The 14,293-nt window shown below is 40.3% G+C and overlaps 1 protein-coding gene across 9 annotated transcripts in view; it reads right to left on the bottom strand.

Moving 5' to 3' along the window:
* Window positions 1–531: 531 nt before the first annotated feature.
* Window positions 532–14,293, bottom strand: part of LOC143344104 (octopamine receptor beta-1R) — a 107,132-nt gene continuing 93,370 nt past the window's right edge. For all 9 annotated transcript variants that reach the window (XM_076769789.1, XM_076769798.1, XM_076769793.1 and 6 more), the window contains 2 exons: window positions 10,409–10,520; window positions 532–6,011 (listed from right to left, as the gene is read on the bottom strand). In XM_076769789.1, the coding sequence (XP_076625904.1) occupies window positions 5,801–6,011; window positions 10,409–10,520 (323 nt within the window). In that variant the 3' untranslated portion in view covers window positions 532–5,800. The remainder of the gene's footprint in view (window positions 6,012–10,408; window positions 10,521–14,293) is intronic.

The raw sequence follows: 14,293 nt of genomic DNA, 5'->3' as shown, positions 1-14,293 counted from the left end.
GTCTCTGTTTCAATGACTCGAAGAACGAATAGTTAATTTGCTAAAATCAATTGGAAATCGTTGCAATTTGTCAGTTAAAACGATACTATCGACACCGTTTATTTACTTCGAATATAATTCCCCTTTAAATGGCACGGATTTTGTTTCGATATCGATGTTGAATCCCACTATTGGTATGTCCGTGCCGATTGTTATTATCGCGAATGATACGAATCTAACGGATAGGATTAATTGGAAATTCGAGCGAATCGAGGCAGTCGATGACGTTTAGCTAGGTCAGTGTCAGCGCTCGATCGAATGAATGTCTGCAGTTTCTTTTTGTTTTATCCGTTCAGCTCCATAAAACGGCTTTTAAACGCATCTGAGCTATAAAAATAAGAGGCTTCGAAGCTAACTTCCGATAGAATTGTCGGATTTCAGATTAAAAGTGCCAGAATCTTTTACCGAAAATAGTTTCGAGAATTAGTTTCGAGTCGATATTATTCAACAATTTTTTGAAATTTCTTTTCGAAATTATAAATAAAAAATATCTTGTTTCTTTTAGAGAGTAAAAGATTATATATTTCATTATATATCGTTATATGGTAACATATGTGAAATTTTACTGAATTTTAAATTCGTCTTTCCCTTTGACAATCTGTACAGATTACGATATTGTTGTTAGTTTGTTTCCCATCTCTTTTACTTCTCTAAAGGTATTAATAACACAAAAAGTGGAACAATTTTGGCACAATACTTTATATTACTAGTCTTTGATCGAAGAAAATCGTTAGAAAATTTAAAAGGGAAATATCGCGTGAAATTATTTTCCACAATAATAAATTCAGAATATAATTTAATTATTTATATTTTCTCCGTGCAAAAAAGGGGAATCAGAACAAATCGAACGTTAACAAAAATATAAATCACTCTTTAAATGAGACATTCCCAAATGCATCAGGTCAGTCCATAAATTCGCATTTTTCAAACTATAAAAAAAATAAAACTACCTTGTACAATATATTCACGTAAAACTAATGTTCTTGCAAAGTCATACTAGTAGGAGTGAACATTATGAGACTGGTACTCTAGACCTCACTAGTGTCAAAAAGAATTAAATGTTTATCAATGTTTTGGAATCTCTTTTCACTTTGATGTCGAAATTCTATTTTCCAATGAAAATTTCCGTAACTGTTTCAACTCCTGACATAATCAGTAGCACAAATACACACGAACTTATGGACCTGGCAGTACTATATCCATCTCTTAACCCTTTGCCCTACAATTGGACCAAAACTGATCATCATGCGTGAGACTCATGGTCAGATATTCAGACCAAGACTGATTATCACGCGTAAGACCGTGGAATGGCTCAAAGGCTGGGCAGTTTAGTTTAAATTTTGGACTCACGCTATTGGACCTTAAATCGTAGAGCAAGGGGTTAATCTCACATTTCCGCCATAGATTTGGAACGAAAGTTAACTGAAAATTGCATCGTAGGTTAATAAGAAAAATCGTTTAAATTTATTGATCAGAAACAAAGTGTTGCATTTTCATTCGAACGAGCAGTCACTGACGTTCAAACAGTCCAGCTGTCCTTTAAATTCTCTTGGACCATTCCCAAAGAATATCTGCTACATCTGGGAATCTCACATGAAACCTATCGACCTGCAGGGAGGTTAACGATGATAATAATTACGTCGCTCGTAGTAGGGGGAAGGGGGGGGGGGAAGATTGTGTACACTTTAAAGCAACACGGAACACGCACGCTACACGATTAAACATCACTTACAAAAACGACGGGCATACAGATTCACATACACGCGCGCTCGCACTCTCACCGTTGTTCGTCGTCAATGTATGTACAGTCCTTGATTATTATTGCTATGGTACATTTATACAGTCTAAACGCGTACAATAGGCCGTACGAATGAAAGTAAAGCGTTCGCAAGTCCTCTAGAAAAAGTCGAGTCTCTACCGCCAGAGAGAGGAGACGCACGGGCTGGGACCGGAAGTGGAGAACGAAAGAAAAGTTTCGTTTTCCACTGCAAACAAAATCTCTCAGATTGATCCAATACCACGTCCAGGAGTTTCTATCACCCTTGTGCCACCTTATTTCGTGTTTCGTGGCGTCAAATCGCTGGCTTTGTTGCTCTTTCGTGTATAGGATGAAACACCTAACATTGGGAACTTAGATAGTGTTTCTGAGGCGTGTCAGTACGCGTGAACATAATTACGCGACCGAGGAAATTACTTTAGGCTGATACAAGGCGATGGAAATTGTAGCGTTTACATTTTCTTTTGAAAATAATCTATCGATGGGATAGGTATAGAGAAAGGCATGTAGAATCTCGTTTATTGCACTACAGTGACAATTAGATGGGTGGTTAATTAGTAACAAGTGCAGTCGAAGAACCAGGAATTAGTGGGAATAGTGGAGTATGCTTTTGTCGAACCGATTACCCCAATAATTGCCCAAACCTCGATATATGCACACGTCTCCATCTTTATTTTCGCGCAATTATCGAGGTTTCGTTGTAATTTCTTACCTAAGAGTGTTCGAAAAGTCAAATATGACTGGAAACGATAGGAAATGATAAAAGGAAGATGAGAAAGATGAGAATTCATAGAGTTTTTATAGAATTTGTTCATCCCATACACGAAAACTTGTGAACTCCAAGTGACTATGAAAGCAACTCGTGACTCGGTTCGTGATATTTGCATTTCATGCGAACGCAGCCCGGCACTCTTCTCTCGTTAACAATTTCATTGTTAATAAGTATTGCGTTACAGATAATACAGCTTTGTTGTTCTCTAATTACACCTAGGTAGCACTGGTTACCTTTATCCTACGTTTATGGTTGACAACGTATTTACAAAGTCAACGCGTATTCGACGATTCTGCGCGCTGATTGGTTGTCAGTCGGTTTATGAACAACTGGACAGTGGTTTTGCAAAATATTTACATTCATCTTGATTTACAATTTTTGGGAATTTTTTTTTTTTTGAACTTTGGAGTCAACTGATGTTATTCAAAATTAAACGTGAAACTACAGTAATTAATCGAAATTCTGGTTCTGACTTTTCTCACTATCCTTCATTTTTAGAAATTATATTTGGAGAATTTTAGTAGATTTATTATTTTGAATTCGACTGCTAATCGTATTTGTTAATCATTTTCATCGTATGAGAAAACAAATAATTTTGCCATTAACATTCAGTCTAATAAAGAATTTAATAATCTTATTGTCTCATTGATAGAAAGAAAGACATTATTTAAATCTGCAGCAACCATGAAATATACTACATTTTTACAAACAATTCATTTTACGTGTGTATTTATAGATTTTTAGTAATGTACAGTTGCAATCGTGAAATGTGTTTCTTGAAACAGAACAAAACAAAATGAAAGTTAAAAAATTAAATCTAACAAAATAAAATTTGATTTAATTCAAAGTTAACTTCCGTTTGATTTCATTCGAGTAGATTTAATTTAATTTAATTTTATTACTAGAATTTACAATAAGAAATGATCAAAGATGGATGACTGACAGTCAAGCAGCGCCCAAAATCGCATTTTAACTACTACTTCCGCGAAGCTCGTCGCCCACGAAGGTACGCATTTCCGGCACGTGTTTTTCTGACGAAACTCGCAATGTCGTTGCGCGCCAACGAAAGACGTAAAAGAGTACTTATCATTTTTTGTTTTTCTTCTTTTGCCCCACGTTTCCGGTTGTCGACAACCATTGTCGTCAGTCGTCACACCGCGGCTCGAAGTTTAAATGTTAATTCATTCATCCAGCGAACTCATTTACGAGTTCCCGACCGTGCGCGGAATTCTTCAAACTGCTTTCAACGCGCGCTCAACCAAACTCAGAAACCAAAGTTTGCACCCCAAGATGCGCGAATATATAAATATTAAATCACCAGCTCGTTTCTGCGATACATTTCCCTGTTCATTCCAGAGCACCGAGAAATCTATTTTAATCCAGTATAAATAAAATTATATTTGATCTCTGGACAAAATTATACGATAATAATATGTTGAAAGGCAACTTTCGGCGTGAAAAATCGTAAAATCAAATATCACCAAAGTTAAATGTTCTTCTCGTCCCCTATATTATTCAGAAATGACCAGACTTCCAACAGTACCACTTGGAACACTTATCATCCTTGAGAGAAACTTGCAATTCATCTGATAAATTTCCACTCGAGGAAAGTCCAAGTCCAAGAAAGGATTCTTTCTTCGACTGTGAAATCCTTTAAGAAGATCAGAGAACTTCGCCGAGTGTCTTCGCCGAAGAAACCAGAAGTGTCTTGTTCAATATTATTCGCCTCTGGCGACTGCTGCGAAGGAATCGAACTCGAAGCTTCCTCGCGAACGCAATTTAACGTCTTACAATTAGCAGTTTGGAATTCCAGCGTGGCTACCGGTCGGGAACTAGCCAGTCAAAGTAGCTGACCTTAACGAGGGGGTCTGATTGCGATCCACGGGCAGGAGGTTCCTAGAAAGGGGCTTAATTCGAGTCCAGAAATGCATAAAATCAGTCTCAAATACCGTTGCACTCGTTTCTCGGCGAACGGTTGGCAAAACTCACGGGGCATGGCCTCTACTTCCGTCCGGATTAATTAACGCGCCTCTAATAAATCATTGAAGCGGAACGCCTGGCCGAGCGTAATCGATTCTATCGGACAAGGATGGAGCAAACCGTGCGTTTCGTTAAATATGTATGCGTACGTGTGCACCCGGGCAAAATCGAGTTTTCACGTGACAAAATAGTGCACGTTCCACGGTTGTAAGGGAGACGTATAATTGGAAATGTTTCCATTGTTTTGGGAATCGAATCCAATCGTCAGGATGGGAAATTAAATAAAGAAAATTCGAAATCTTTTGATCAATTTCTAGCTGTTAAAATTTAATAAAATTTCCGTACGCGAGGATCTCGTTCGTTCGAAATTAGAAAATAACAGAAAGCAATCCCAATTCGACGCAGGTCCGGAATTGCTTAGAGACTGAAAAATCGGAAACTCTGTTTGATATTCGTATCCTTCCGCGTGTCCACTTAATTAAGCCGCGAATAAAATTTTCCTATCGCGCTGAGCCAATCAAAGAAATCAACTGATTATTAATTTTACGCAAAGAGAATATTCTTTTTTCGTTCTTCGTCCATTAACGTCAAGAATCTCACGAAAAGAGCACCCGAGTAATTGGGAATCATTTTCTTCGAATACACCATAATCAAAATCTAATCGATGCACACGTACGAAACGCGGTTTTGGTTTTGCAACCCCTTTGGGATTCCATTCCAAGTCGTTTCACCGTTTCTCTAACTTAGCGTATGATTTATCGTAGGCGTACTCGCGATTCAACAAATTAGCATTAAATACTTGTAGCTGAATGATCGATGATAGGTTGGCACCCTCTGCATTTCCTCTCAATTAGCAAATTAAATTGCACCGTCGTTCGGCGATCAACTCGGGCAGAATGCACCGTGGGAGTTGACCGAGTCACGTCCAACTTAACTGGCCGCTCAAGGCCACCGAGCGGTCGTCCCCACCATCTTCGTTCCTCCGCCATTCCGGTCCCCTCCGAGCTCCCGCGAGACGAAAGCGGGGATGTGTCGCGCGATGAACGATGGAGGCGATGACCTTGAGCGGCCAAATCCGACTAGAGCAGAGGAGTAAAAGGAAACGCAGGTACCGCGTGTTCGTTCGCCCCATGGAGTTTGACGATCGTTCGGCCAACGAGCTGACGCCAAATTCGTTCGTGGATCTCAAGCTATGGCGTGTCCGGTGCGACTGTTCACGGGGGCTTCTCTCGCTAGACGAACTGCGACGGCGTCTTCCAGCAGCTCGCGCAGCAGGGGAGGGCGCTCTTCAAGGTGTCCTTGAAGGCTTCGCGAAAATCGCGGTTAAAGTACGCGTAGATCAGGGGATTCAGGGCGCTGTTGAAGTAACCTATCCAGAATAGAACGGACACCACCGTGTCTGGACAGTAACACGACTCGCCGCACAGGGACGTCGTCAGATACCTGGGGAAGACACGAATACCATGGATTAGTATCGATGGAGAACAGTTTATACCATAGTTTAATAATTTACTGACGTTTCCTCTCGTCGACCTCTACAGTCAAATATTGCCTCGTTAACTGTCGTGATTTCTACCCCGTTAATTGCAACAAGTTATCCCCCTCAACTGTGTCCAGTTACAGTGAGCTTTCTCGAACGATTCTAACTTTGACTCATTTGATATATTTTATTTCTAACATCCCAGTATAGAGGACCATTAAAGTTCAGTTTTACCACCCTATAGTTTAATAATTTTCTGACGTTTCCTCTCGTCGACCTCTACAGTCAAATATTGCCTCGTTAACTGTCGTGGTTTCTACCCCGTTAACTGTGCCCAGTTACAGTGAGCTTTCTCGAACGATTCTAACTTTGACTCATTTGATATATTTTATTTCTAACATCCCAGTATAGAGGACCATTAAAGTTCAGTTTTACCACCCTATAGTTTAATAATTTTCTGACGTTTCCTCTCGTCGACCTCTACAGTCAAATATTGCCCCGTTAACTGTCGTGGTTTCTACCCCGTTAACTGTGCCCAGTTACAGTGAGCTTTCTCGAACGATTCTAACTTTGACTCATTTGATATATTTTATTTCTAACATCCCAGTATAGAGGCCCATTACAGTTCAGTTCCACCACCTCGTAACGTCTAATAATAGTGGTCCGTGAACTGAATTATAACTCGGTGTTCGCTACATTTCAATCCTAACCCAGACACTATATAAAACTCCACTAAAAGCTTTCCTCGGGGTTTTCTTACCGGCCACAATATTTCTAGACGATGCCCACTAATGCAGCCCGCGAGAACGTACGAGAGAATTTTTCACGCTGACTAATAATCATATTTTCAGCCACTGCGGAGTTATTTATTTCGAAAGCGACATTTAGAAACGTCCCACGGACCGGAAATCTCCATTCACGCCCGCGGAAGCTAATCGAGCCGCGCAGTCGTGATTTACTGCAGCCGTCGAATGCGTTCGCATATGTCCGCAGCTGCACAATAATGCTCGTCGTAGTGGGCACGCTTGCAAATCATTCCAAGTTCTGCTTCAACGCGCGGCTTGGCTCCAACTGTCGCTCCTAACCTACAATTTTCGTGTAATTATAAATACGGGGGAAGCCCACGACCGTACGAACTAATAGGAATCCATGCCCTTTCGGGCAATGGAACGGTCGTGTTCCTCGTTTCATCAATCTGCTATCACGGACGAAATAACAAATATATTGGCGACAGTGATACTAAAATAGTACACTCGAAAAAATTATTTTTTAACAATATGAAAAACAATTTGTTTCCTGGCCCAAAGTGTCGACGAAACGCATCGTCAACTTGAATTAACTGTAGGAATTAATTATTACGAGGAAAACGAGAAGCGAAGGCTGCTAGACTGAAGTAATTAACCGAACTTCCATCGTTCGATAAAAAAAATGATGAAAAATAGGGAAAACTCGCAGAAAAGTATCGTAAACATTGAAACTTTCTACTAGCAGGGACAAGTCATACCATCTCGCTGAGGTACAGCCCATTTGCTATACGTTGCGGATTTTTCAAGTATGATTAATTTTTGTTATCGGTAAAGTAATCAATTCTCGGACGAACAAGAAACTTTTGGCGACTTAATTCATTAATAACTTATTTTTGTAGCTGCAGCCACTCGCAGGCGCGGTCCAACTTTCGAGGGGCCGATTGTTTTAGCGTTTAGCGCAGCTGCGAGTTAAATAAATAATGCTCCCGACGAAAACTTTCCGTCCCACGAATTCACTGTTACACAGTTATTTTACGAAAATTCAAACTCATACTGCTGCATATAATTCATAACATAAGAATGTTGCTGGGTTATACAGGGTGTTCGACCATCCCTTGGAAACATTGGAATGGGAGATTTTGGAGGCCAAAATAAGATGAAAATCAAGAATACCAATTTGTTGATTTTTGGCTTCGTTAAAAAATTATTAACGTTTAAAATTTTTCGGTGAAAAAAAAAATTTCAAATCGTTCTGGAAAAAATATTTTCAGTTGCAGGGGTCAATTACAAGCATTTTTGGTGAACAGACATACCCCCGAAATCCTACTCAGTTTCGAGAAAAAAATTCATTACCGAAAATTTCATGTCTGACCATACCATTGATATGTTTCACTGAAATTTTTCGGCAAAAAAAAAATTTTTTCAAATCGTTTTGAAAAAATTATTTTTGGTTGCGGGGGTCAATTACAAGCATTTTTGGTCAACAGACATACCCCCGAAATCCTGCTCAGTTTCGAGAAAAAAATTCCTTACCGAAAATATAATCTGAGGCCTGAAATGACTGTCCGACTTTTCATGCGAATCTTTAAAATGTCATAACTTCTGAACGGATTGGACGATTTTAATGTTTAAAAAAGCAAACTACGCGTATTTTGGCGAAGAATATGTACAAATCGTAAGTGGACAAATTTTATTAATAATTTTTAACAATTATTTTGTTAATAACTTTTTAACGAAGCCTCAATCAACAAATTGGTACTCTTGATTTTCGTCTTATTTTGCCCTCTAGGCTACATTTTTCCCAAGGGTAGCCGAACACCCTATATAATTATGAATATTCAATTACAGTTTCTTTGGTTACTTAAGAAGAGTCAGTATCTATGGTAAACTTAGTTTCTCTCTGACTACTTTGAAAAGGTTGATACAGTCTAGAAAGCACTCTTTGTTTAACTGTCATAAACTTTGGACCAAACTGTGATAAAAAAGTAGCACCGTATTTTGCTTCCTAGCTCAAAAGAACGCCATTCTCTATCGAAGAAAATTAAATTCAACTCGGCCCTTCCAAATTGAACTTCCCAAAGCGTTCCTCTCGTCTCCGCGATAGTGAATTTTCAGAAAGTAGAACGTTATTTCAAACGGAAACATTTAAATCCAGGAAAAATCGTTCAAGCAAGGGATTTGTATAGAATGTAATATCGAGCCACAGATTGCCTTTCAGCGGAGTCAGTCGATACACGAGTGATTGGAAAATAAAGCACACGGTAGTCGAAATTGTGCCCAATGTAGAGTTCGAAAAATTATTTAAGGTAGTAGAAGAGATCCTCAGTGTCAGTCGTTTAACCGCGTCAGTTCCCAAAATACGATCTTTAATGAAACTCGATACGATTCGAATGCTGTATTTGGTACATAATCTTTCAGTTTGTTCTTCATTTCCTATCACGCGTGAAACTTCGATTCCCGACGAACGAATCGGCATAGGAACGGTGAAGTTCTCATTAGAACCCGATGCCTGGCAACTTCTGCCCTTATTATTCCAGCAGCAAGGAGGAAGTGCCATTTCCTCGGAAATCACGGTCCTGCATCGCTTAGTCAAGCAAATAGTTGGACTGGATACGCGGAGACCGAGCTAAACTCACGGGCGTACTCTGCGGGATGCACTCGGCTTTGCATTAATAAAACATGCAGCTGGTTCAGCTTTCGCGAGTAATTCTCCGACTCTGGAAACTTGGCGTCGATGAAACGAAAGCTTCGAAAAGCTTGCAACCGCCATTCGTTGATGCACCGTGCGCCGCCGAACAGATGAGTTTCTGTTCAGTTTCCCGACGCTTCCGGGATCGCGATTGTGCAAACCCCCGCGCAAAAAGTACTCGATGGATCGGATATTTACATGCCGTAGGTGGAAAACAGTTTCGCTGTGAGTTCCGTCCTTCAACGGAATTGTTTACGAACGTCTGCGAGGAAAGTTGATGAAACTGAAACGTCTGTGTTCGCGAACAGCAGTCCTAGGCGACCATTTGCATTTTTGGGCATTTAATCCCCCGGTGCGCGCCCGTTGCATTATAAAACCGGGATCTAATTTTAACTCGCAGAGCTGGACAACTTCCTTTGCGTCAATTTGCATTTTTACGAATTTAGTCGCCCGGTATAGCGTAATACTACATTGAAATTATTTTAGACTTGAGGATCCAGTGATTCTACATGAAAAAATGAATCGATAACGAGGAATCAAATATTTTTGTCCGAGGCTCTGTTTTCGAGAAAATCAAATTTGAATATTTTTGGGGCACGTGATGGATTTGGCTAAAATGCCTATTCGTTAGTTATTTCGATTCATATTTTTTAATATCAAGGCTAGTAGAATAAATGAATAATGGTCGGACGTATAATTGTGTGCTTGGAATCACACGCCCCAAAAAGTTTTCAATGCCAGTTTCTTCGAAACCGAAGCTTCGTATTAAAAATGTTATTCTGCATTTTCGATTTCCTTTTTCGTGAAGAATCGCCTTCTGGTTCGGGGTCGTACATTTGTCAGGACACAGTAATGCCATTAGTATATTAAGATAGTGCTGAGTTGAAAAGTGAGCTCCTGAAAATATATGATCGTTTCTGCTTACCAAAGGAAAAATGGCAGCCAACATAGGAGGAACGCGCCCATTATTATTCCGAGCGTCCTCGCAGCTTTGTGTTCGGCCCTCCAGCTTTTCGTTTGCTGTCGTATCGATGTACCTGAAAATTATAAATTGTCACGTTTATGATTTTGTCGTTCGTAATGATCGAGACATAGAATTGCATGTTATTTTATTCGCGTGTTAACCTTCAAAAATTGTAGGAGTTGTTGAGCAATCACAAACACACATATTCTGTTTCTTATATTAATAACTCTCAATGAAATTAACGCGCAAATTCCATTATTTTGGCATTTAAACTCGACACTTCCGCTACTGTTCCCTGTCGTATAGAAACAACGTCGATGGGATTATTATTATTAAACAACGCGTGGCATGCGATTGTACGTCGAACTTTGACAAACCACAGTGATAATTAATTTCAATTTCGAAACGACGCCCGTTAACGCTCGAAGAATTTGAACATCGATGCGTTGATATCAACGAAACAAATTCTTGTTTGTTCTGACTCTTCTCGTGCTTCGTTGGTTCAGCCTTGTTAAGATTAAAAAGAATATGTGAGTTTCCAAAAAATTGACTCTGAAGAACAAAAATTTATTTCCTCGAATTCGTATCTAAAGACAATTCGCAGAAAGAAAAGATAATTAGGTGTTCTATTTAATTTGGGTCAGCCTGATATTTATAGAAAAAGTATACATGTATTTCATAAGTAGATAAAATTTCGATACGCTCTCGCGAGACCTAAATTGTCCGGTTGATCTCGTTTCGAGTAATTTATCTCTGTCCCGATTAGCCCCCGGGCCCCTTCTCGAGTCTCCGAGCCAATGATAAAGATTGCACTTCCTGAAGAAGCACGTCGAATGCAGCGTGTGTCCATTCAGGAACACGTGGCTTCCAACGAAAGATAGCAAATTCATTTGGACGGGACCGATATCCAACCGTTGTTTAGATAATGCGAAGTGCCAGAATAGGAAGGCAGTCGTTGAAGCGAAAGCTGAAGGGTTCGCGTGCTACGACGCAGTCAGGCAGATTTAGGTTGGTTGGTCGATGCTCACCGGCTTCTCCGCTTTCGTGCAATCGATGCGCTCGTCTATCAAGATGCAAGAAGCGTCTGTTCTACGGTATGCCCAATTTAAGTGTACACACGCAATCACTTCCCGAGCTGTTGAAGACGCAAACAAATTCATAGACCAACGATATCAATGTCCAGAGTACCAAGCAACGTGAAATTCCAAATTCATGAGAAACTAGTAGTATATCATAGCATTAATCGGACAGAGTGGACATATCGCGAGGAAGTAGTCTGCTAGTTTCATTCTTCGTCCAAGCTTCTCAAGGATGTAAGTCTAACAGAATTAGAGGACCCAGAGAAACGTAAATAGCAGATCCATGAGAAACTAGTAGTATATCATAGCATTGATCGAACCTAGTAGACATATCGTGAGTCTGCTAGTTTCATTTTTCGTCCAAATTTCTCAAGGATTTAAGACTAACCGAATTAGAAAACCCAGTGGAACGTAAATAGCAGATCTATGAGAAACTAGTAGTATATCATAGCAATGATCAGACCTAGCGAACATTTCGCGAGGAAGTAGTCTGCTACTTTCATTCTTCTTCCAAGTTTCTCAAGGATGAAGGACTAACTGAATTAGAGAACCCAAAGGAACATAAATAACGTTGATGGTGATTCCATGGGAAGTATCTTAGCAGATATTGAGGTATAGCAATATCTTATGTAGTATTGAAATGCTTGCAGAGTGGCGCCTCGGATCCTAAAAAATTTACCGCGAGAAAATGAAACTCGCGTGCTTGTGGAAAAAGGAACACCTGTCGGTCTCTTCGGAGTTGTCGGTTGGAAACTTTATGATACTCCAGTTGTTCTGGAGTCCCTCGATTCCAGAAGGGAAGCACCACGCAGGGATTGCGAATAACGTTGCTGCAATCCGCTGGTCCCGCAGGAACTCTGGCACAAAGCGGATTCGGAACTTTTTAATGGAGACGAGAAAAGTAGTTTAGGGGAGGGGCAACGGGGAACACGTAATCCTGGAAGCCCGGTTTCGCGAAAAACGCTTCGAGGAACGCGAGTTGTTTTGAGAATTTATTCTTGTCCATCTGCTTCGAATTTCATTTGTCGAATGCAATTTGTTTCTCCGTGAAGCGTCCATCGCTCGTTAGGTTCCTCCTCTTCGGGAGTACTGTAGGAATACTCGGGGTGTCTTGGGCACGAAGGGTAGTTTTTCAAGTTGAATACCGCGTGTCTGACCTCATTTATTTTATTTTTTATCCGAAAGCTTCGTACACCTAGCCATTCCTGTTGAAAAAGTTATTGAAAATGTGCGTCTTGTGTGAACTGTAAATTGAACGTGGAATTGCAAAAATTTGAAAGAAACGACGGTAGGAAGAACAATAATATAGAAATGTAAACGAAACGGATCCGAAAGTCTGTGTGCTTGTGATTTTCCTGGGTTGGAAAGGGATCCGTTAATTCTGGTTCTTGGAAATTCTGTTTCGAAACGAGGTTAAGAGAAACGAATGTGCTTCGAACTGCTTTTCTTTCAGCGAGTCAATTTTTCTCTGCCCCCTCGTTGGACGAGATCGATTCGATGCATGGTTAAATGAGAGAACTCTGAAAAACGGTAGGAGATAAAAAAGACGAGTTTCATTAAGCTCTCGCTGGGAGCTTCGAAACGGAATCTTCAAAGATTTTATTAGCCTGGATTTTATGAGCCATCCACGGTAATGTTCAGTAATGCAATACCTCTTATCTATTAAGGGGAGAATGATGATCCTCCTTTCATAAATATGCAACCTTGTGTATTCTATATTAAATTTTTTACTTGAATTATGAAACAGTAAATTTATAGAGAATATTTCTCTGTTTTCCCTCGCTGTCGCAATTATTTTGTTCAACCGTTTCTTTTGTAAGGTACTCAAAATGTTGATACGTTAATTTAAATTATGCTGTCTAGTCTAGTGTCTAGTCAGGTGTTCCCACGGAACAGTAGGTGTTTAGAATCTGTCTTGCATGCATCCATCCAAGCTTTGATCAACTTTTCACCGCTCCTCGACGTCGTTCACTCCACATTTCATTTAATCGGCTTCAGACACAGCCGTGAACGTCACGGGTAAGTAAAATCCGCTCGTTCTCGTGCCGTAACATTCAACAATGGCGTAGGCATTGAATCCCGTCGTCGCGTTTGTGCCGCCTAACAGGCTGAACAATAAGAATCTCGACGGTAATACCAAGTAGGTACACGTCTCGAATATACTTAGCTGTACGCCCGTCTGAGACCACGACCGGACAAGAGCGACGTAATCCTCATTCAACAAGACCTGCATATTGTATGAAAGTGGGACACCGTCGTTTCCTGAAACTTACGGGCGTATCTGTCCCCTCTTGGCTCGGAATTTCGCCAGCAGCCCAGACCGCCAATTAAGCGGCATTATTATGCGATCACTCGTTTCGAACGTAGCAGATGGTGCTGTTTCGTTTTTGCGTTTATCCGCGACCCATCCACCTGCCGCGTTTTCGACACGCCTCATTCGGATGATCGAACGATAAGCGTAACGATTACGTCTCGAGATCCAACTGGGTGGTATAGTCCAACAAGTTAAATAGACTGGTGGTGGCTGGATAGTGGAGAAATAATTGGAATGAGATTGGGAGATTAAACTATAATCTAGGCCTTCATAGCTAGTGGATGCCATTCCATAGGGTTCGGCAAGAGATTGTAGAAGGATGAAGAAATCTGGGGATCTTATTTAACTCTTGGAGCCGTAAATTTGTTCTTCATAAACGAGGATATTCAGGGTAGAATAAATACAACGTAATGAGGGTTGTATCAAAGGAATTTATACCGGAGCAATGACTAC

This window comes from Colletes latitarsis, chromosome 7 (genome assembly GCF_051014445.1).
Source record: "Colletes latitarsis isolate SP2378_abdomen chromosome 7, iyColLati1, whole genome shotgun sequence".
Lineage (NCBI taxonomy): Eukaryota > Metazoa > Arthropoda > Insecta > Hymenoptera > Colletidae > Colletes > Colletes latitarsis.
The sequence above is the reverse complement of the archived record's forward strand: the minus strand, read 5'-3'. Positions and strand labels throughout refer to the sequence as shown.